A 24,000-nucleotide genomic window follows, 5' to 3' on the forward strand; every position below is an offset into this window, starting at 1 on the left:
TTAAATCTGTGACAAAAATAATATCCGCTCTGTCTAAACGATACCTTTTGATCAGCTGCTCGTCATCAAAAACAAACAAACATTGTTCCGTTCCCTGAACGTTCGCGCACGTCTCTCTCGCCTCAGTGCCATCCCCTGCTGGCAACTCCTAACCACTTAAGACACCTCTGAAGGTCTCTTAAATATCGTGGAGAGTAAGAGTGATTCTTAGACTTAAGAACGTTGATAAAAAGCTTTTATTCTTAAGTTTGAGAGTAGGACTAAATTTCGCAAATTCTCAGGACTTAAGTGTAAAATGGCACTCTAAGAAGCTTGATAAGTACGGCCCCAGATCTATCCGTCAATTATAAAAAAATGTATTATGTTTTTGTATTTTTTTGTGTGTTTAAATTAATGCCCCTGTTTTTATGGCAACACACAAAATATGAAATATTTTCCCCAAAAATATTTCCGAGTGGGAATTTTAATGTGAAGTAATCGGGAGTCTTAAATATGTCAATAATTTCTAACATTGATTTTGATGCGTTATTTGAGAAAAAATGGCAGCTTTGTGTCATTAGAGTCACCATTGCAACGTTTTGTCCTTACATATAACATGCTTTTGATCTTTTATTCCACTTTGTGTTTTTTTGTAACAGTATTTTTCAGAATGTGCCTCAGGCCGCTAAAAATGTGTACACGGCAGTTGTAAATGTTCGAATAACAAACAATACATGTATTCCAGTATTTATTAGCTCATTACATAACAGCACTGTAAAATCATCGCAGATTGTGTTTTATTTTTTTTTAGCTAAATGTATTTGTATACCTGAAGAACAACAAAAAGCATACAAGGGACTTTCCTATGATGATGCTTCTTCATTGTTACCCACCTGTACTTTTGTCTCCTGTGGAGCTTCCCCAGAGAGAAGGGGTGAGAAGGACAACAACTACAAGTCATCAGAGCGTTACTAAACGACATTCCTAATTTCACCACTTGCGTCAACAATGTTATCTATTTTGCCTATTGGGGTCCCGGGTGGGCTGGAGCCTACCCCAGCTGTGTGACTCATACAGGTGCGTCTCAATAAATCACTGCAAAAGTAATTCATGCAGTTTGTACGTAAGTACTTGAAATATGTACCTGTTCATTTTTGGTGATTATTATAACTTGCAGCGATTCAGTAACTAAACTACAGTGGACTTGATTTACAAACTTTTTGGTTTGTGAACTTTTAAGATGCTATCCCGAACAGACTTTGGTGGGAAAAAAAAAGATACCAAAGCGGACTTGTATGAGAAGATTATCACTCGTTCAGCGGCGCCTCTTCCGAGAACACACACAAACGGCCCCTTCCCCCACCTTCTGTCCTCTTGTCAGCTGCTCATTTGCCAATAATAATAATAATAATAATACCTGGGATTTATATAGCGCTTTTCTAAGTACCCAAAGTCGCTTTACATGTTAAAAACCCATCATTCATTCACACCTGGTGGTGGTAAGCTACTTTCGTAGCCACAGCTGCCCTGGGGTAGTCTGACGGAAGCGTGGCTGCCAATTTGCGCCTACGGCCCCTCCGACCACCACCTATCATTCATTCACCGGTGTGAGCGGCACCGGGGGAAAGGGTGAAGTGTCCTGCCCAAGGACACAACGGCATGGTAAGAGGCGGGGTGCGAACCTGCAACCCTCAGGTTTCTGACACGGGCGCTCTACCCACTACGCCATGCCGCCCCAAATGTCGACGTACTGTCGGTGGAGTTGACTTTTTCAAATGTTTATTATTGTAGCAGTATGGTTGTTAACGTTAAGGGTTGTTGTGATTTCTGATCGATGGTGAGGGCACCAAAAAGACAGTTCATCTTGTTTTTGTTTTAGCTTGTTAATACATGAACCGCAGCGTCTTCTCTATATCGTTTATTGACATGCACCTGTATGTTCACACCTACAGAGGGGCTGGGTTAGTTTTTGCCTCATTCCTGTGAGAATCCTGCGTGTGACTAAAGCATTAAGGCAGGGATGTCCAAACCTTTTGACTTAGGGGCCGTATTAGACAACATTTTTTATATATATAGAGCATAAACATATACAGTAAATGTGTACATGTATATATACATGTATATTAATATAGTTAGATATTAAGAGTATGTGAAAGTTGGACTCCGACCTTGTTTACTTCCGTGACGACCTCCTTAAAGTTTTGTAATCAATCAGAAATATCAAGCAGCTAAAATGCGTCAAATGTGGAGTGTTTGGCATTTTTCCCATCATGCATTGGGTGTCATGTAGAATTTTTTATGGTGTTTGGATGTTTTTTTTTAAATAATATCCACAAAGTTCAGTGAGCAGGTCGTGTTGTGTGTGACCGTGAATGTTGACCCCCCCCCCCCCCCCCCTATTTTATTTGCGCCGTGAGTGGGAAAGGTTGTTTGGATTGGGTCATATAGGTAATTGCTGTGCGAGAGTAAAATCCCTGGTCTCTAACCTGATTTACTCATGTTGTCCAAAGAGTCAGCTCGGAGCGGAGGTGGGTTATTTCAACCGGGACCAGCTGCAGTGTTCTCAAACCACCACCAGGGAGCATCTGTGAGTAGATAATACTCTATCATCTCTCTCTCTTTCAGGTTGGACGTGCATTCTTCACTCCCGCTTTCAGTGAGGGATGAGGCGAAAACGGACCCAGACCCACTGTATGGACCAGTTTGAATGCTTTGTGGACGTGGTAACAGAAAAATGGCGCAAGATTTGAACCCGGATCCCCCAAACTGTGTCCTACTTTTTGTTTTTCTTACATGATTTTCACAACAATGCCCGAGCAAAAGCATTAGTCACTGCCAAATCAAGCCGAGTAACACCCTATGTACAGTATATCATTTATATATATATATATATATATTTATATATCGATTCATATCACACCCACGGTGATCATGACAAGACGTAATGATAAGAATCATTAGTGCAAGGCGTGAGTAAAAAGTGTACAATCCAGATAAGAGGGAAGGAATTGCGTGAAACACATAAATAGAAAATGGACACACCCCCGTGTCTAAAAGCACGTCCTAATCAAGCCAAGGTGACGAATAATAATAATAATAATAAAGAACAAAAGCGACCTTTTTCATATTGCAACTCCCCACTTTTTTAAGGATACCATCACTTCCGGGTGCAAAGCCAGCAAAAGGAGGAACAGGAAGTGTGCTGTGTGAGGCCAAACGCACAGTTTGCACAAGCCACGTTTTTAAGGGGCAACTTTTCTTTTTTTTTTTCCAAGGCTTTCTGCTGCTTTTTGGTCACTGCAGGTATGTCGTGACGTCACCAGGGGGCAGTAGTGCGAGTCCCGTGTGCTAATTAATGCTTTTCTTTTACCACTCGGGAGTGGTCAGGACGTGATATTAAAAAAAAACAACAAAAAAAAACAGTTGTTAGCAAGGCAGTAGTTGAGGAAGGGAGCACTTCCTCTAAGATGTGCACTTACGTCTCCGGTTAGGTTTCCCGATCACGTATTAACACAATTCATGATGATAAATGGATGCAACAGGGAACCTCAACGCCAGTCTCCACCTGCAGGACATTTCATTGGCCACCAGGTGGAGCTCTTCATCGCTGTCAGTATACGTTACCATGGTGATATGTTGTGATTATAAACAAATCAGGCCAGCTTATCTTGTGTCGCCCGCCTTAGGTTACAGCTATGTGTTGGTGGTCGGGCGGAGAGGAGGAGGGCGTTGGGGGGAAGGGACGTGGGGGGCGTGTCCTAGGTACTGCAGCAGGGGGCCTTGGCGGGCTGGGCGGTCTCAGTCAGGTCCACGCCACCTTTACGAGCGCTGTTGGCACCGGCGGCCTGTGGCTCCGTCTTTGGCAACCGCTTGGCTGTCGGAGACAGCATGTAGTTAGCATGTAGTTCACATACCGTATTTTTCCGAGTATAAGTCGCCCCGGAGTATAAGTCGCACCGGCCGAAAATGCATAATAAAGAAGGAAAAAAACATATAAGTCGCACTGGAGTATAAGTCGCATTTTTTGGGGAAATGTATTTGATAAAAGCCAACACCAACAATAGACATTTGAAAGGCAATTTAAAATAAATAAAGAATAGTGAACAACAGGCTGAATAAGTGTACGTTATATGAGGCATAAATAACCAACTGAGAACGTGCCGGGTATGTTATTGTAACATACTATGGTAAGAGTCATTCAAATAAGTATGACATATAGAACATGCTATACGTTTACCAAACAATCTGTCACTCCTAATCGCTAAATCCCATGAAATCTTATACGTCTAGTCTCTTAAGTGAATGAGCTAAATAATATTATTTGATATTTTACGGTAATGTGTTCATAATTTCACACATAAGTCGCTCCTGAGTATAAGTCGCAAACTATGAAAAAAAGTGCGACTTATAGTCCGAAAAATACGGTACATATAAGATGTCCGGGTCTACTGCTAATAGAAGTGTGGAAATTGATGTTCTGTGTACCACACGCACGCACGCACGCACGCACGCACGCACGCATGCACGCCCGCCCGCCCGCACGCCCGCACGCACGCACGCACACACACACACACCAGGCCTAGACAGGAGGAGGACAGAGTGTAGGTGCACAGAACATCAGAGGGTCAAATGTGCGAGAAAATGAGAGCAGACAGTGTTGACCAACAATGTTGCAACCTTGTGTGGGAACCACAGGTGCAGAAACACAACAGAAGAATCCCTGTGGGATGCAGAAACTGGCAGAGAAATTTTCCGTGCAACGTTCATATTGTTGTTACTCAGCCAGCGTTTGTGGGTCTGACAGACCGGTTGCATTTTGTGGCTTTTAATGCCTCACAATCAAACACTTTTATGTTACAATACTGAACAGATGTTTATTGGGATCAGGTAAACATCTGTTCAGTATTTTAACATAAAAGTGTTTGATTGTGAGGCACTAAAAGCCACAAAATGCAACGGGTCCATCAGACCCACAAACGCTGGCTGAGTAACAACAATATGAACGTTACACAAGGGTTAACTGACAATGGCATTCTTTCAGTTTCGCAAAATCCCTTGTAAATTTACCAAAACGTCACCGTGGAGTTATTGAGTCGGGTTAGCTGATTGGAGAGCTAGTTTCCGCAGCTAGTTCTTCCAAGACGACGGCTTATGTTTTGTTTGATCAGCTGTTTTACTGCCGTGTCACAGACACAGCTTGGAAACAATTTAGGAATGTAAATAAATATTTACAGAATATTTCTGTGCAAATAACTCCTTTTAAAACATCTTTTAGTCCGGTGGGAGTAATACATGGAAACACATTTTTTTTCTCCGAAAGTTTTGTAGGTGCGGCTCTATAGTCTGGGAAATACGGTACCTATTCGGAATCATAATAACAGGACATCTGCTGATTGGAGTAAGCGTTGCCCTGATGTATCGACTAATTGGAAGATGCTAGCAGCTGTTCAAAGTACCCTGAAGCCGTCACAAATGATTGGGAGAACGCAGGCAGAAATCTGGGCACTCTGATTTTGGACTAAATCGCGTACTGGACAACATCTTGGAGACGCCGTCTGCTCTGCATGGCAAAGTATAATAATTTGAGGACCAGAAATAGACAATTAGAGTGAAAAGTTTCTCATACACACGTATTCTAATTTGGATTGTTTTCCCAGGCTGCGAGCGACATGGCATGGTTGTTGCGTCAGTACAGCGGAGACACGACCAACTCCTTTCCTGTCTCTCATGGACATAAACCTGTTGTTTGTGGACTTCTGTTGGACTTACACTTTGAATGTTTATATATACAAACATATGCATCCAAGGAAAGTATGTGCCACACACACACACATACTCTACCCCCTGGCCCCCCACCTACAACGCTTCACCCTACATGGTGTGACGGAAAATGAAGCAGCACCCCTAGTGGCTGGCCGCTTCAGGCCGGATGCCCACCCTCCTCCCCTTGGTTGCAAGTCCCGAGTTGTATGTCGTAAAATATATACTCTATGCAATTTCATTGTACTTTTTAAGTGTAATGACAATAAAGTGCTATCCTGCTTGTTAGCTGCCTCTTGCTAGAAGTTTTTTGGACAAGTTTTTGTGTTCTTTCCTTGAATGTCACATCTTTGTACGTGATATATGACATCTATTACGTTGGACAAATGCAGTGTGTATGTCAAAAGTGGGTCATGTACACAAAAGTAGTTCTTGGAGACATGTCATCAGCATTAAAGCCACACAAAAGCATGTTACAAAAGCCCATTTAAACTGTCTAACTTCCAGCAATAAGAGACTAGCATAGTTCCAATGCACTACTGTGTACGTCTGACACTTATTTCAAACGTGACAGAATGACTCACCAATAGCCATAAAAATTTCGTTGACATTCATGGACGTCTTGGCCGACGTCTCCATGAAAAGTAAGCTGTTGTCATCGGCGTAGGACTGGGCGTCCTGTTGAAAGTGACACATTTGTGCACATGAGACGTGAATGAACGAGTAGACGTGTGTGTGTGTGTGTGTGTGTGTGAAAGTTGACCTGGAAGTCGACGGCTCTCTTGGAGGCCAAGTCGGCCTTGTTGCCCGACAGAGCGATGACTATGTGCGGGCTGGCTTGTCTCTGCAGCTCCTTCACCCAGTTCTTTGCTCGTGCAAAAGACTCCTGCAAAAACACTCAATCAAGTATACCACCCACACATATATATATATATATATATATATATATATATATATATATATATATATATATATATATATATATATATATATATATATATATATATATATATATATATACATACATATATATACCGTATATATATATGTATATATACATACACATATATACCGTATATATATATATATATATATATATATATATATATATATATATATATATATATATATATATACACACACACACACATTAATATATATATATATACATACATATATACACATGTATACATATATACACATTTACAAACATACATATTCATATATTTACACACACATATATGTATATAAATGATAAATACATATATACACATGTATACATATATACACATTTACAAACATACATATTCATATATTTACACACATATGTATATAGGTATATATACACATACATACATACAGTATATATATATATACTTACATACATACATACATGTATATATACATACATACATAGTCGTGGTCAAAAGTGTACATACATTTGTAAAGAACATAATGTCATGGCTGTCTTGAGTTTCCAATAATTTCTACAACTCTTATTTTTTTGTGATAGAGTGATTGGAGCACATACTTGTTGGTCACAAAAAACATTCATGAAGTTTGCTTCTTTTATGAATTTATTATGGGTCTACTGAAAATGTGAGCAAATGTGCTGGGTCAAAAGTATACATACAGCAATGTTAATATTTGCTTACATGTCCCTTGACAAGTTTCACTGCAATAAGGCGCTTTTGGTAGCCATCCACAAGCGTCTGCTTGAATTTTTGACCACTCCTCTTGACAAAATTGGTGCAGTTCAGCTAAAATTGTTGGTTTTCTGACATGGACTTGTTTCTTCAGCATTGTCCACACGTTTAAGTCAGGACTTTGGGAAGGCCAGTCTAAAACATCAATTCTAGCCTGATTTAGCCATTCCTTTACCACTATTGTCGTGTGTTTGGGGTCATTGTCCTGTTGGAACTCCCAACTGTGCTCAAGACCCAACCTCCGGGCTGATGATTTTAGGTTGTCCTGAACAATTTGGAGGTAATCCTCCTTTTCCATAATAAATTCATAAAAGAACCAAACTTCATGAATGTTTTTTGTGACAAACAAGAAATTATTGGAAACTCAAGACAGCTATGACATTATGTTCTTTACAAGTGTATGTAAACTTTTGATTGCGACTGTACATATATATATATATACATACATATAAATACATACATACATACAGTACATACATATATACATATAAATATGTCTTAAATGGATTATCCAAAAAAAAAAAAAAATAGTGCTCGATACCGTGGTAGAGCGTAATATGTATGTGTGGGAAAAAATCACAAGACTATTTCAACTCTACAGGCCTGTTTCATGAGGGTTTCCTTCTGTGACGTCACAGAAGGAAACACCTCCTAGGTAACACATGAGCCAATCACCACGCCCCTACGCCTGCCCACCCGCCCTGTGCCCTATATAAACCATGGTACGTGAATGTTTCCATTAAAATCTCCTGATGATTGAGGAAACCCTCATGAAACAGGCCTGTAGAGTTGAAATAGTCTTGTGATTTTTTCCCACACATACATATATATATATGTACATACATACATACATCGTATGAATGTACGTACGCACGCACATACGTACATATATAGACTGTATGTACGTACATACATACATACATATGTATGTATACATACATATACTGTATATATATATACAATATATAAGTTTCATATAGTCAAAATAGGTTTGGTTTGTAACTTATTTTTTGTTCTTTTAAACCTTCATTTTACAACACAAAATTGCCTTTCTTGAATTTCTGTTTAAATGTATTTAATCAAACTCAAATGTATTGCTTAAAAAATGTGTCAAGGCCTTATGACAAGAACTTGTGACGTCATTACGTTGAAGAAGACCAGACAAACACGGCGCCATGTTTGATTAACACACATATGGAACCTCGACCTGTGGCAAGGAAAACCGACTATAAAAGGTTTGTCCTATTTAATTCACACTGTTTGTGTTGTGTTACTGTGTTACCTAATAAAGTACTACATCTATATTGGGGCTTGTTGGCGGGTTTACGTTGACGTAGCATATAGCTAGTATGCCATTAGCTTTTCCGATAAAAGCAAACTAAAAAACTTTTCTTTTGTTTTTGGCATACTTGCCAACCCTGAGACCTCAGATGAAGCAGCCACTGCTGATTCTGGTGCAGCAGAGCATAAAGGTTTATTGTTCCATATATATTGTAAACATTGTTATGTTTCATGAAAAAAAACTGATGCTGAACTAACATATTCTTGGACAAAATCTAAATGGGCTTTACTTTTTCAAACAAAAAATATTTTTAAACCATTCAAAAATGACTGTCCAAAATTTTAAATAGTCTTTTTTACTTTTTTGTTGTCAGCTATTATGGTGTCTATTATATTATATTAATATGGAGACAAATAAAAATAACACATTTTTGAATATTTAACTTTTTTGTATTTAGGCTATTAAATGTCCTACTAATAACACATTTTACATGACTACATTGAACACGTCGTGATCACGTAACTGACCTTTGTCAGATGTTGATAATTATTGAATATGAGCATCTAACAAAGGTGATTATTCAGTTACTGGGTAATTATCAATATAATGTTAATAATTGCTCAGTACATATAATCATTAATTACTGAGTAGAAGTTGAATGAGTCATATTACAGAAGAGTTATCAGACTGTTTTAGTGGCCATGAACGCATCGCAGTGAGCCAAGTTTCTAGGTATTTTGATGCAACTGAATGAGCGGCTGCTGTTGATACGACATAAAATTGGTTTGTTGAGGTGTGACTACGGCAGAAAGTGACCCGTTTTGTTAGATGGTAGTTTTGTTGCGGATGTTGTTTTGGTGTAGTTATGGCCGACAGTAATCAGTTTTGCTCAATTAAATGAAAACCAATAAAATACATTTAATTAGGTCCAGTGTCTTTGATTTGCTGCATTTTTAATGTTTTTAAACCTAATTTTGTTGCATCTTCAACTTAGTTATAACAATGTTTACCAACCTCTAAAATACATTTAACTAAGTGCTGTGTGATTAATTGGCTGCCTTTGTTCGTGTTTATTAAACTTAATTTTGTTGCATCTTCAACTTATTTTTATCAAGTTTTACAAACCAATGAAATATATTTAATTAGGTCCAGTGTAATTGATTGGCAGCCTTTGTTCATGTTTAAAAAACCTAATTTTGTTGCATCTTCAACTTAACTGTACCAACCAATAAAATACATTTAATTAGGTCCGGTTTAATTGATTTGCTGCCTTTTTTCATGTTTATTAAACGTAATTTTGTTGCATCTTCAACTTATTTTTATCAAGTTTTACCAACCAATGAAATATATTTAATTAGGTCCGGTGTAATTGATTGGCAGCCTTTGTTCATGTTTAAAAAACCTAATTTTGTTGCATCTTCAACTTAATTTTACCAACCAATAAAATACATTTAATAAGGTCCGGTTTAATTGATTTGCTGCCTTTTTTCATGTTTATTAAACGTAATTTTGTTGCATCTTCAACTTAATTTTACCAAGTTTTACCAACCAATAAAATATATTAAATTAGGTCCGAGGTTATTGATTTTCAGCCTTTGTTCATGTTTTTAAACTTACTTTTGTTGCATCTTCAACTTAGTTATAACAATGTTTACCAACCTCTAAAATACATTTAACTAGGTGCGGTGTGATTAATTGGCTGCCTTTGTTCGTGTTTATTAAACTTAATTTTGTTGCATCTTCAACTTAATTATGCGAAGTTTGAACAAATAAAAAAAAAAACCATAAGTTCACAAAACTTGTGAAAATTGATTGGAAAACGTTATTTTGAAGTTGCATCATTTGACAGTGGATATTGCGTAAGGGCGTGCCTCGTTAGTGATGTCGTAGACCACGATGGCGGCCTGTGCTCCTCTGTAGTACATCGGGGCCAGGCTGTGGTAGCGCTCCTGACCGGCCGTGTCCCAGATTTCAAACTTGACTGTGGTGTCGTCCAGACACACCGTCTGGGTGAGGAAGGCGGCTGACAGGAAGAAAAGAAACAGGGATTGAAGGATCAAATTACATTCTGGGCTAACAAAACATTACATATTTAAAGACACATCTTTGGGTTTTTAGTATCAACATTACATTTTTTTTCTTGTTTTAGCAATCCTGTTTTCCAATTGTTTTGCTTTATTTCTTCTCTACAACAAGCCAGGTACCAATTAGAAAAAGTATCCACAGTCCGCACTTTGGAAACCACTTGGTGGAATAAAAGAGCAAACTGGTGAAAATGTGACAGTGAAAAGTCGCAATGTTGACTCCAATAACACAAAGAAGGGAACATTTTCTTTAAAGCTGTTATTGCTAAAAAAAAAAAGACTCAAAATCAATGTTGTTATGAATTATTGACCTATTTAAAACTGTAATTACTTCACATCAAATATATTTTTTAGTTAAAATATTTCATATTTTGTGTGGTTGCCATATAAAAAACAAGGTTTTCTTTGAAAAGAAGGGCATAAAATGATAAATTAATAAAAATGTATAAACGACAACTAAATCTGAAGTTGATCTAGAGATTTAAGCGTTGAAAGCAAAAAAAAAAAAGTAAATAATGTTTGACTTTTATGAGTTGGACCCTTTTGGATCCCCACGACCTTTAAGTAGAATTTTTTAAAACTTGCTATCGCTTGAAAAAATAGTAATACTTTAAAATCAATGGTATGAATTATTGACCTATTAAAGGCTCTAATTACTTCACATCAAATATTACACTTTAAAATATTTTTAGGTAAATTATTTCCTATTTTGTATGTTTGCCATAAAAAAAATAAGGTTTTCTTTGAAAAAAAGGGCATGAAAAAATCTAATTATTATTATTAAAAAAAAAAAAATAATGTGTGACTTTTAGAAGTTGGACCCATTTGGATCCCCACAACATTTAAGCATAATTTTGTTAAACTTGTTATTGGCCATAAAATAATAATACATTAAAATCAATGTTATGAAATATTTACCTATTCCAGGCTCTAATTACTTCACATCAAATATTCCACTTGAAAATTTTTTTGGGGCATATATTGCACATTTTGTGTTTTTGCCAGCTATCGCTTGAAAAAATAGTAATACTTTAAAATCAAAGGTATGAATTACTGACCTATTCAAGGCTCTAATTACTTCACATCAAATATTACACTTTAAAATATTTTTAGGTAAAATATTTCTTATTTTTGTGTGTTTGCCATTAAAAAAATAAGGTTTTCTTTGAAAAAAGGGGCATAAAAAAATCAAATTATTATTATTAAAAAAATACTAATAATGTGTGACTTTTAGAAGTTGGACCCATTTGGATCCCCACAACATTTAAGGATAATTTTGTTAAACTTGTTACTGGCCATAAAATAGTAATACATAAAAATCAAATTTGTTATGAAATATTTACCTATTTCAGGCTGTAATTATTTCACATCAAATATTCCACTTAGAATTTTATTGGGGCGATTATTGCACATTTTGTGTTTTTGCCAGCTATCGCTTAAAAAAACTGTAATACTTTAAAATCAATGGTATGAATTATTGACCTATTCAAGGCTCTAATTACTTCACATCAAATATTACACTTTAAAATATTTTTAGGTAAAATATTTCTTATTTTGTGTGTTTGCCATTAAAAAAATAAGGTTTTCTTTGAAAAAAGGGGCATAAAAAAATCAAATTCTTCTTCTTATTATTATTATTAAAAATAATAATAATAATAATAATGTGTGCCTTTTATAAGTTGGACCGTTTTGGATCCCCACAACATTTAAGTATAATTTTGCTAAACTCGTTATTGGCCATAAAATAGTAATGCATTAAAATCAATGTTATGAAATATTTACCTATTTCAGGCTCTAATTACTTCACATCAAATATTCCACTTAGAATTTTTTTGGGGGGATATATTGCACATTTTGTGTTTTTGGTAGCTATCGCTTAAAAAATAGTAACACTTTAAAATCAATGGTATGAATTATAGACCTATTCAGGGCTCTAATTACTTCACATCAAATATTACACTTTAAAATATTTTTAGGTAAAATATTTCTTATTTTGTGTTTGCCATTAAAAAAAATAAGGTTTTCTTTGAAAAAAGGGGCATAAAAAAATAAAATTATTATTATTATTATAAAAAAAAATATGAATGTGTGCCTTTTATAAGTTATAAGTCCCCACGACATTTAAGTATAATTTTGTTAAACTTGTTATTGGCCATAAATTAGTAATACATTAAAATCAATGTTGTTATGAAATATTTACCTATTTCAGGCTCTAATTATTTCACATCAAATATTCCACTTAGAATTTTTTTGGGGTGGATATATTGCACATTTTGTGTTTTTGCCATAAAATACACGGTTTTGACAAAAAGGGCATACGACCTACACAAATAAAATAAAAACTGAAGTTGATCTCCAGATTTAAGCGATGAAAGATAAAAAATGTAAATAATGTGTGACTTTTAGGAGTAGGACACTTTTGGATCCGCACGACCTTTAGTGTATTTTTTTTCGAACTTGTAATTAAAAAAAAAATTAAAGATTAAAATCAATGTTATGAAATATTGACCTATTTCAGGCTGTAATTATTTCACATTAAATATTCCGCTTTGAATTTTTCTGGGGGGAAAATATTGCAGAATTTGTGTTTTTGCCATAAAATACAGGATTTTGGCATAAAACATAAAAAACAAAAACGGAAGTTGATCTACAGATTCAAGCAATGAATTAAAAAAAAATATTTGCCTTGTTTTTACCATTTTTATTACTGAGACCCTTCTGGGTCCACTTATCAAGTTGCCCCTCCAAACCCACTTTGTCAAAATCTCCCTAAACTTTAACATGTTTTTGTCTAACTATTATGTTTTTTTATGATTCATAAGCAGGCCCCCCCACATTGTCAAAAGCTACCCAAACCTGTCCCAAATGTTTGTGCGACATATTTAAAAAAAATGTTTTTTACGTTAACATTTTATGGTTTTATTTAGGGCTGGGCGATATATCGATATACTCGATATATCGCAGGTTTGTCTCTTTGCGATACAGAAAATGACTATATGGTGATATTGGAGTATACGTTCTCACGCAGTTGTTTTTAGCTGCGGGCATTACACTACAGGCGTTTCTCACTCTTTCTTGTGTCTCCTTCTCACAGGAGACATAAAACAAGCACACCTTCTTATATACGTCACATACGTATACGCCCTCGCGGAGCACAGAGGTAGCGGCATTGGTAACGTTAGCTGTGGTGCGAGTGGTAATACGAGAGAAAGAAGGTGTGAATCTGGTAACAACTGGAGGAAGAATTAATTCCCAAGAAAAACAGCAGGGGGTCCATCGTCTGGCGGTGGTTTGGCTTCAAGCGGGAAGATGTCGAACAGACAACCGTCAAGTGTGGGGCAAAAAGTAGCATTACTGCTAATATGTAGCATCATTTGAAATGTCGCCCGCTAGAGAATGAAGAGTGCTTGAAACTAGGGCTGCAATTAACGATTAACTTGATAATCGATTAATCTGTTGATTATTACTTCGATTAATAAGCGGATAAAAGAGACAAACTACATTTCTATCCTTTCCGGTATTTTATTGAAAAAACAACAACAGCATACTGGCACCATACTTATTTTGATTATTGTTTCTCAGTTGTTTGTGCATGTTGCAGTTTATAAATAAAATAAAAATAATATAAAATTAAAAAATTGCCTCTGCGCATGCACATAGCATAGATCCAACGAATCGATGACTAAATTAATCGCCAACTATTTTTATAATCGATTTTAATCGATTAGTTGTTGCAGCCCTACTTGAAACTCTGCATGTCAACATCTCCGTTCGGTGCCACACCAACAAAATGCCCAAGCAACCATTTCCACATCAACACCGTATGAAAAAAATAGTCAACAACAGAAGGAGATAACGTCCGCAGGAACCTACCACATAGCGAAGGACATACACTATTTGATTTCCTATTATGCAGCTCATTTTTATTTGACACTTATTGAAATATCTTGTGTGACATCATGCACAAAAGTGCACTTTATTCGTTTTAAACTATTGTAGTGGCGTTCTGTACAAAAAGTACACTTTAATTTAGTGTTGTTTTGATATGTCATCTTAGTGACGTCATGCACAAAAGTGCACTAATAGCTTGTTTTAAAATGTCTCTGACAATCTTGCACTTTCTGTTTGGGAAATGACATGAATGTTTGTGCCACTGCTTAATAACTCTTTAATAAATACACTTTTGGTCAATTGGCTTAGTTGTGATTTCCCTCTCTGCATGAAAGTTTAAAATGAGCATATATTAATGCAGTATGACGAAGAATGTTTTAATGTAGACACATAGAATCATCATACTGCTGTGATTATATGCATCAAGTGTTCATTCAAGGCAAAATATGGAGATACATATCGTGTATCGTGACATGGCCTAAAAATATCGAGATATTAAAAAAAGGCCATATCGCCCAGCCCTAGTTTTAATGTTTGTAACGTGTAATTAACATGTTATTATTCATAACCAGCCACCTGGTCAAAATCTCCCCAAACGTGTCCCATTTGTTTGTGTTGGTAACATTTAGTTTTACTTTATTAACGTTTTATGATTGATAACCAGCTCCATTAAATGTTAACATAAAAATGGTGGGGCGGGGGGCCACCTTAATACAGGTTATGTGTGTACATTTTGAAAAAAAAAACAACTTGGAGTTTATGTTCACCGCTCTAAGACGACCCACCTCCTATTGTGCTCTCCTGGAATTCGTGGAATTGGCCCTTAACGAAGCGGAGCACCAAACTGGACTTGCCCACGGCCGACTCCCCCAGCAGCACCAGCTTGAACTGGCAGATCTTGTTGCCGCCGTTGGCTCCGTTGGGCCTTGACGCTCCTCCCCTGTTTGCCATGACCTCGTACGATCCCTCTCGGGCGTTACAACCAGTCACTGTCAGCACTTTGTCCTGCAAGGCGAAGCAGAGGGAATGTGTTGCAATGCTCGGAAGACTGAAAGAAAAACACCTACAGCGAGTGCGGCCTGCAGCTTGGTTTTTATTGGCCTGCGACACATCCTAAAGACATATTAAAAACATTGCAAACTGGAACATTACACACAAAAAAAATAGTACAAGCAATTTTTGAGAGAAATTGCGTGTGAATGCTAAAAGCGCAGAAATGCGTAAGCCAAACATAAACGCTAACGTTAGTACCAAGTCATATGTAAAAATACAAATAAAACAGCTAAAAAAGTTTTAACTTTAACAGATAATGTGTGTCAAGCACTAAGTTAAATTACTTTGAGGTGATTGGCTTTAAAATTGGCTCAACAAATTAGCATGCTAATGTTAGCATGCAAGAATGTTAATGTTAGCATGCCAACAGTTATCATGTGTCAAGAACTGAGTTATATGACTCGGAGGTGTTTAGCTGTAAAATTGCCTACAAAAAGCTAGCATGTTAATGTCAGGATGCGAAAATGCTAATGTTTCCATGCTAACAGCAAGTGTGCCAATATATATGACTCTGAGATGTTCGGCTGTAAAACTGGCTGAAAAAAAAATAGCATGCTAATATTAGTATGCTATAAAGCTAATTGTTAGCATGCTAACAGTTAACATGTGCCAATATATATGACTCTGAGGTGTTCGGCTGTAAAACTGGCTAAAAAAAACCTAGCATGCTAATGTTAGTATGCTAGAAAGCTAATTGTTAGCATGCTAACAGTTAACATGTGCCAATATATATGACTCTGAGGTGTTCGGCTGTAAAACTGGCAAAAAAAAACTAGCATGCTAATGTTAGTATGCTAGAAAGCTAATTGTTAGCATGCTAACAGTTAACATGTGGCAAGTTATATGACTCAGAGGTGTTCGGCTGTAAAATTGTCTAAATAAGTTAGCATGAATGTTAATGTTAGCATGCTAACAGTTAGCAAGTGTCAGGTTCCAAGACTTTGAGGGGTTCAGCTGAAAATTGGCTGAGGAAATTTGCATGCTAATGTTTGTGTGCTGGAATGTTAATGTTAGCATGCTAACAGTTAACATGTGTCAAGTACTGAGTTATATAACTCTGAGGTGTTCAACTGTAAAATTGTCTAAAAAGTTAACATGTTAGAATGCTAATGTTAAAGTACCAATTCACAGGACTCTGCTAAAAAAAAGTAAGTTTGCTGACATTAGCACAGTAACAGTTAGCATGTGTCATCCATCCATCTATCCATTTTCTAACCGCTTGTCCCTTTCGGGGTCATGTACTAAGTGAAATGACTCGGAGGTATTCGGCTGTAAAATTGGCTAAAAAAGTTAGCACGCTAATGTTAGTGTATTATAATGCTATTGTCAGTTAAGTTAAGCACGTGTCAAGTACTAAGTTACACAAGTCTGAGGCGTTCAGCTGAATAAGTGGCTAAAAGAGTTAGCATGCTAATGTTAACATGCTAACGGCATGTGTCTGGTACCAAGTTATATGACTCAGAGGTGTCAAATTGGCTAAAAAAGTTAGCATGCTAATGTTAGTATGCTACAACGCATGTGTCAAGTACTAAGTTATACAAGTCTGAGGCTTTCGGCTGCAAAATTGGCTAAAAAAAGTTAGCATGCTAATGTTAGTATGCTAGAACGCATGTGTCAAGTACTAAGTTATACAAGTCTGAGGCTTTCGGCTGCAAAATTGGCTAAAAAAGTTAGCATGCTAATGTTAGTATGCTAGAATGCATGTGTAAAGTACTAAGTTATACAAGTCCGAGGCTTTCAGCTGCAAAATTGGCTAAAAAAGTTAGAATGCTAATGTTAGTATGCTAGAACGCATGTGTCAAGTACTAAGTTATACAAGTCTGAGGCTTTCAGCTGCAAAATTGGCTAAAAAAGTTAGCATGCTAATGTTAGTATGCTAGAATGCATGTGTAAAGTACTAAGTTATACAAGTCTAAGGCTTTCGGCTGCAAAATTGGCTAAAAAAGTTAGCATGCTAATGTTAGTATGCTAGAACGATTGTGTCAAGTACTAAGTTATACAAGTCTGAGGCTTTCGGCTGCAAAATTGGCTAAAAAAGTTAGCATGCTAATATTAGTATGCTAGAATGCATGTGTCAAGTACTAAGTTATACAAGTCTGAGGCTTTCAGCTGCAAAATTGGCTAAGAAAGTTAGCATGCTACTGTAAGTAACACTGCCTGAGGCTGAGCCAATCGGTGGCCACGATACTGAACAGTGTAATCTGATTGTTTTGGTCTCGTCTAGTGACCAATGCTATTGATATTTTTATTTCAATTAGCCATTTTTATGCTTGAAAATGCATGCCGAGACAAAATGATTAGAGATGCCGATAAATGCTTTAACATGTAATATCGGAAATTATCGGTATCGTTTTTATTTATTATCGGTATCGTTTTTTAAAAATTTTTATTAAATCAACATAAAAAACACAAGATACACTTACAATTAGTGCACCAACCCAAAAAACCTCCCTCCCCCATTTACACTCATTCACACAAAAGGGTTGTTTCTTTCTGTTATTAATATTCTGGTTCCTACATTATATATCAATACAGTCTGCAAGGGATACAGTCCGTAAGCACACATGATTGTGCGTGCTGCTGGTCCACTAATAGTACTAACCTTTAACAGTTCATTTTACTCATTTTCATTCATTACTAGTTTCTATGTAACTGTTTTTATATTGTTTTACTTTCTTTCTTATTCAAGAAAATGTTTTAAATTTATTTATCTTATTTTTTTTTAAAGGACCTTATCTTCACCATACCTGGTTGTCCAAATTAGGCATAATAATGTGTTAATTCCACGACTGTATATATCGGTATCGGTAATTAAGAGTTGGACAATATCGGAATATCGGCAAAAAAGCCATTATCGGACATCCCTAAAAATGATGGAGAATATGCTATTAGCGATAACACACAGCTATGTTCAGATCGTTTAGCAAATATTAATAGACCTACATTGGATTGGTTTTAGTATTTTTGATGTACAAAATGTATCAAAGTGGCCCCACATCCTTCAACACTTTAACCTACTACGACAACCATATTATTTACCAGCAACATAAAGTGAAACAGAGGCAGAGGTGTCCTGCCACAGTCAGTAACAAATAAACAGAAAACAGTAGTGGTCAAATACAAAGTAGCCCTCGCTTGGAAAAAGTTAGACACCTCCTGACCCAAACAGTTCTTTTAGATCCTCTTACACGGACAGGCATGCGTCGCTTACTCATTTATTTACGCTGGGACGGCTGTTTACGTCCCACATAAACGCCGCTTGTCAGGAAATAATCTAACGTCTATTTGTCGAGCTGGAGTGTGACTCCTGGAATGTTAACCTTGAGCACAAAGAGACATTGACAGACTTCCTGAAGGAAACACACATTATGGTATGCCCAAAGTCACGTCACACAAAGATTTTTTTATTTTTTTTTTTAAACCCTGCAGACTGTGACTGATTCCATTGTGATGTGTACACTCAAAACAACCTGCATTGCTCAATCACAAATACACACTCTTATGACCAGGGGTGCACAAAAAACTGAACAGTTTCATTCATCCCCATTCTAAACTGATTCATCATTTTCAAAAAACTGTAAAAAAAAATCATCATTTTTAAATGTTGTAACCTGGGACCTGTTTGGAAAATGCATCTATTTATTAGAGATGTCCGATAATATCGGACAGCCGATAAATGCTTTAAAATGTAATATCGGAAATTATCGGTATAAGTCAAATGTATGACTTTTTAAACCATCATTCATTGACGCATTTTAGGCAACACTGTTTACTTCCTGGAAACGGAGTCACAGCAGCGCTGGCGCATGCGCACTAGCGTCGTTTGGCTTGCAAAAACACGGCGGAACACAACTACACGGACTTTGCTAGGGAGATTTCCCCATTGGAGTAAATCGAGCCAACTGCTTGGTTCAACTTCATTTCCCCTCGCTTCATTTCCGTGGAGTCTCGGCGTGCGTTTAAGAGCGCACTGCTGTTTTTAGATGGAGACAGGTGTGGACAATATTGGAGACAGACTCATTTGTCTCACACAAGGTATACAGCAAAGGAGAAAACTATTTGATGTTGCTTTCCTTTTCTCAATACAGCGTCCATCAGCTGTGACTGAGAGTTAAAGGCCTACTGAAATGAATGTTTTTTATTCAAACGGGGATAGCAGATCCATTCTGTGTCATACTTGATCATTTCCCGATATTGCCATATTTTTGCTGAAAGTATTTAGTAGAGAACATCGGCGATAAAGTTCGCAACTTTTGGTCGCTGATAAAAAAAGCCTTGCCTGTACCGGAAGTAGTGTGACGTCGCAGATAGAAGGGCTCCTCACATTTCCCCATTGTTTACACCAGCAGCGAGAGCGATTCGGACCGAGAAAGCAACGATTACCCCATTAATTTGAGCGAGGATGAAAGATTTGTGGATGAGGAACGTGAGAGTGAAGGACTAGAGTGCAGTGCAGGACTTATCTTTTTTCGCTCTGACCGCAACTTAGGTACAAGGGCTCAATGGATTCCACACTTTCTCCTTTTTCTATTGTGGATCACGGCTTTGTATTTTAAACCACCTCGGATACTATATCCTCTTGAAAATGAGAGTCGAGAACGCGAAATGGACATTCACAGTGACTTTTATCTCCACGACAATACATCTGTGAAGCACTTTAGCTACGGAGCTAACGTGATAGCATCGTGCTTAAATGCAGATAGAAACAAAAGAAATAAGCCCCTGACTGGAAGGATAGACAGAAGATCAACAATACTACTATAAGGAGACACCGAACCAAACACTGGACCTGTAACTACACAGTTAATGCTATGCCGCCTGTCGAAGCCTAGCAATGCTGTTGCTAACGACGCCATTGAAGCTAACTTAGCTACGGGACCTCGTCAGAGCTATGATAAAAACATTAGCGCTCCACCTACGCCAGCCCTCATCTGCTCATCAACACCCGTGCTCACCTGCGTTCCAGCGATCGACGGCGCGACGAAGGACTTCACCCGATCATCGATGCGGTCGGCGGCTAGCGTCGGATAGCGCGTCTGCTATCCAAGTCAAAGTCCTCCTGGTTGTGTTGCTGCAGCCAGCCGCTAATACACCGATCCCACCTACAGCTTTCTTCTTTGCAGTCTTCATTGTTCATTAAACAAATTGCAAAAGATTCACCAACACAGATGTCCAGAATACTGTGGAATTTTGCGATGAAAACAGAGCTTTTTGTATTGTGATACAATGTGTCCGAATACTTCCGCTTCAACCATTGACGTCACGCGCAAACGTCATCATACATAGATGTTTTCAACCGGAAGATTCCCGGGAAATGTAAAATTGCACTTTATAAGTTAACCCGGCCGTATTGGCATGTGTTGCAATGTTAAGATTTCATCATTGATATATAAACTATCAGACTGCGTGGTCGGTAGTAGTGGCTTTCAGTAGGCCTTTAATGACGGGAGGAAACATGCAGCAGAAGATGTGTCGTGAACGTTGCCACAACTTGTTTATTAAATCTTAAGTTTGTTTACTGGGATGCTCACTCGTCCTTTATTTAACTGCAAACTGTATCAGTGTTCAAATAACATCAATACTAGCTAAAATGTTTTGTCATCTCATTGAATTGAACGCAGGCTGTGAAGATTGTGTATTGGATTTGAGAAGTGTCACTCCTGTTTATTTTTGTCGGCCAGATTGTTGCATGGCGTCGTTAGAGAAAAACAAAGCTTGTTTATTTGACTTTATCTTCATTAGCCAAACTGCTTTGCGTTTTATATTGATATCAAAAAGTAAACAGCACGTTATTTTTACAGTACTTGTTGTTTTTTTTCATTTTTAAAGTTATTACTTTAAAAAACATTCATGTGATATAGCATGTATAGTGAATTCCTATATAACATATTTCTCCTCTGCCCCGATACAGCATCTACATATAAATGTACAAAATTTTAAAAAATACCTCCCTCTATGAAAATGTAAAAATAAAGATAAAGGCATCATGTATTGAGAAAAAGCTGACACGTTGATACTATTAAGGAACAAAAAGACACATTTATCTTTAAATATATGGATAACGTTTATCTATAGCCTTTTTTATTAGTCATTACACATTACAACTCTCTCGTTTGAGTCACACATTAAGAGTGTTACTAAAACGGCCTTCTTTCATCTCCGTAATATCGCTGAAATTCGTTCCATTTTGTCAACAAGCGATGCTGAGATCATTATCCATGCGTTCGTTACATCTCGTCTCGATTACTGTAACGTTTTGTTTTCGGGCCTCCCTATGTCTAGCATTAAAAGATTACAGATGGTACAAAATGCGGCTGCTAGACTTTTGACAAAAACAAGAAAGTTTGATCATATTACGCCTATACTGGCTCACTTGCACTGGCTTCCTGTGCACCTAAGATGTGACTTTAAGGTTTTACTACTTACGTATAAAATACTACACGGTCAAGCTCCTGCCTATCTTGACGATTGTATTGTACCATATGTCCCGGCAAGAAATCTGCGTTCAAAGAACTCCGGCTCATTAGTGATTCCCAGAGCCCAAAAAAAGTCTGCGGGCTATAGAGCGTTTTCTATTCGGGCTCCAATACTATGGAATGCCCTCCCGGTAAAAGTTAGAGATGCTACCTCAGTAGAAGCATTTAAGTCTCATCTTAAAACTCATTTGTATACTCTAGCCTTTAAATAGACTCCATTTTTAGACCAGTTGATCTGCCGTTTCTTTTCTTTTCTTTTCTACTCTGCTCCCAACCCGGGGTGGACCGCTAGCCTGTCCATCAGATGGGGACATCTCTACGCTGCTGACCCGTCTCCGCTCGGGATGGTTCCTGCTGGCCCCACCATGGACTGGACTTTCGCTGATGTGTTGGACTTTCACAATATTATGTCAGACCCACTCGACATCCATTGCTTTCGGTCTCCCCTAGCGGTCCTCTCCAAGGTTTCTCATAGTCATTCACATTGACGTCCCACTGGGGTGAGTTTTCCTTGCCCGTATGTGGGCTCTGTACCGAGGATGTTGTTGTGGCTTGTACAGCCCTTTGAGACACTTGTGATTTAGGGCTATATAAACAAACATTGATTGATTGATACATGACGGCGTCACGTTCACCCCCCATCCCAACTCTGTTTTACCTAACATAATGACTAATCATGACTAATAATCATGATTTCACTATTGATAAAAATAATCGTAATTATTATTTTGGCCATAATCATGCAGCCCTATCTATAAGACTAAATCTCATACATAAACACCATTTTTATCTATATGGACAAAAAGTGCAGGTACGTCTTATGACCAACAAGTGCCATCTTTCAAAATTATTACATTTGTTTTAATTGTTTTCATCTCTATTGTCCATAAAGTGCTATCTTGCACAATGTTCACATTTATCTGTGTTATTGTTTTTTCTGCTATATTACTTTGTTTATAATTATCATGTGCACATTTAATTTATACTTAAAGTCCATGAAACAATGTTTTTATCTACAATAATGTTTCTTTTACAAGGGAAATCATTTTAGATGTGTTTTTTGTGGGGTTTTTTATAACTAAAATTTGGGTAAAAGATTTCAGTTTAAGTACTTTATGAAAATTTTGAGCACATTTAAAAAATACTATTACTAATAAATATTATTAAAATATTTCTTATATAAAAAAAATTATTGATCTATGCATTTGTTTGCGCTTTGAGCCAAGTAAGTGCAGCGTCCCTCCCACGCACCTTCAGTAGTGAAACAAAAAAAAAGTGGTGCCAATGTAGATGCACTGCAGGACTGCTTCTAAAATGCCCATAAAAAGTGGTTCATGTCTCCTGCCTGTTTGAAAACATAGCAAAACACCACAGGTATGATAAGAGGAATGTACAGTAAATGAGAGTGTCACGTTTAGTCCATGCAAAATACTCAGTCACTTTTCAATTGCGCACGCGGTCTTAGTAAATTGCCCACATATGCGGTCCTCTCCAAGGTTTTTCATAGTCATTCACATCGACGTCCAATTGGGGTTGTGAGTTTTTCCTTGCCCTTATGTGGGCTCTGTACCGCGGATGTCGTTGTGGCTTGTGCAGCCCTTTAAGACACTTGTGATTTAGGGCTATATAAATAAACATTCATTGATTGATTGATAAAGCTGCAGAATAAAGGTTTCTTTAAGTTAACATTTTCCCACTTTGCACTATTTTGTTACACTTTATTAAGCATTCCTTACACATTCCTTATTTTTGCACCTTCATTTTGAGAG

The 24,000-nt window shown here is 37.2% G+C and overlaps 1 protein-coding gene across 1 annotated transcript in view; it reads right to left on the minus strand.

Annotated features, from left to right (window-relative positions):
• Positions 1 to 229: 229 nt before the first annotated feature.
• The window catches only part of rab5aa (RAB5A, member RAS oncogene family, a), a 29,811-nt gene continuing 6,040 nt past the window's right edge, over positions 230 to 24,000 (minus strand). Inside the window, exons 2-6 of the mRNA XM_062047314.1 lie at positions 15,488 to 15,707; positions 10,599 to 10,750; positions 6,503 to 6,625; positions 6,324 to 6,417; positions 230 to 3,853 (exon numbers count right to left, since the gene is read on the minus strand). Of these exons, the coding sequence (XP_061903298.1) occupies positions 3,738 to 3,853; positions 6,324 to 6,417; positions 6,503 to 6,625; positions 10,599 to 10,750; positions 15,488 to 15,653 (651 nt within the window). The 5' untranslated portion in view covers positions 15,654 to 15,707 and the 3' untranslated portion in view covers positions 230 to 3,737. The remainder of the gene's footprint in view (positions 3,854 to 6,323; positions 6,418 to 6,502; positions 6,626 to 10,598; positions 10,751 to 15,487; positions 15,708 to 24,000) is intronic.

The sequence above is a fragment of the Entelurus aequoreus genome, linkage group LG05 (assembly GCF_033978785.1).
Source record: "Entelurus aequoreus isolate RoL-2023_Sb linkage group LG05, RoL_Eaeq_v1.1, whole genome shotgun sequence".
Taxonomy (NCBI): Eukaryota; Metazoa; Chordata; class Actinopteri; order Syngnathiformes; family Syngnathidae; genus Entelurus; species Entelurus aequoreus.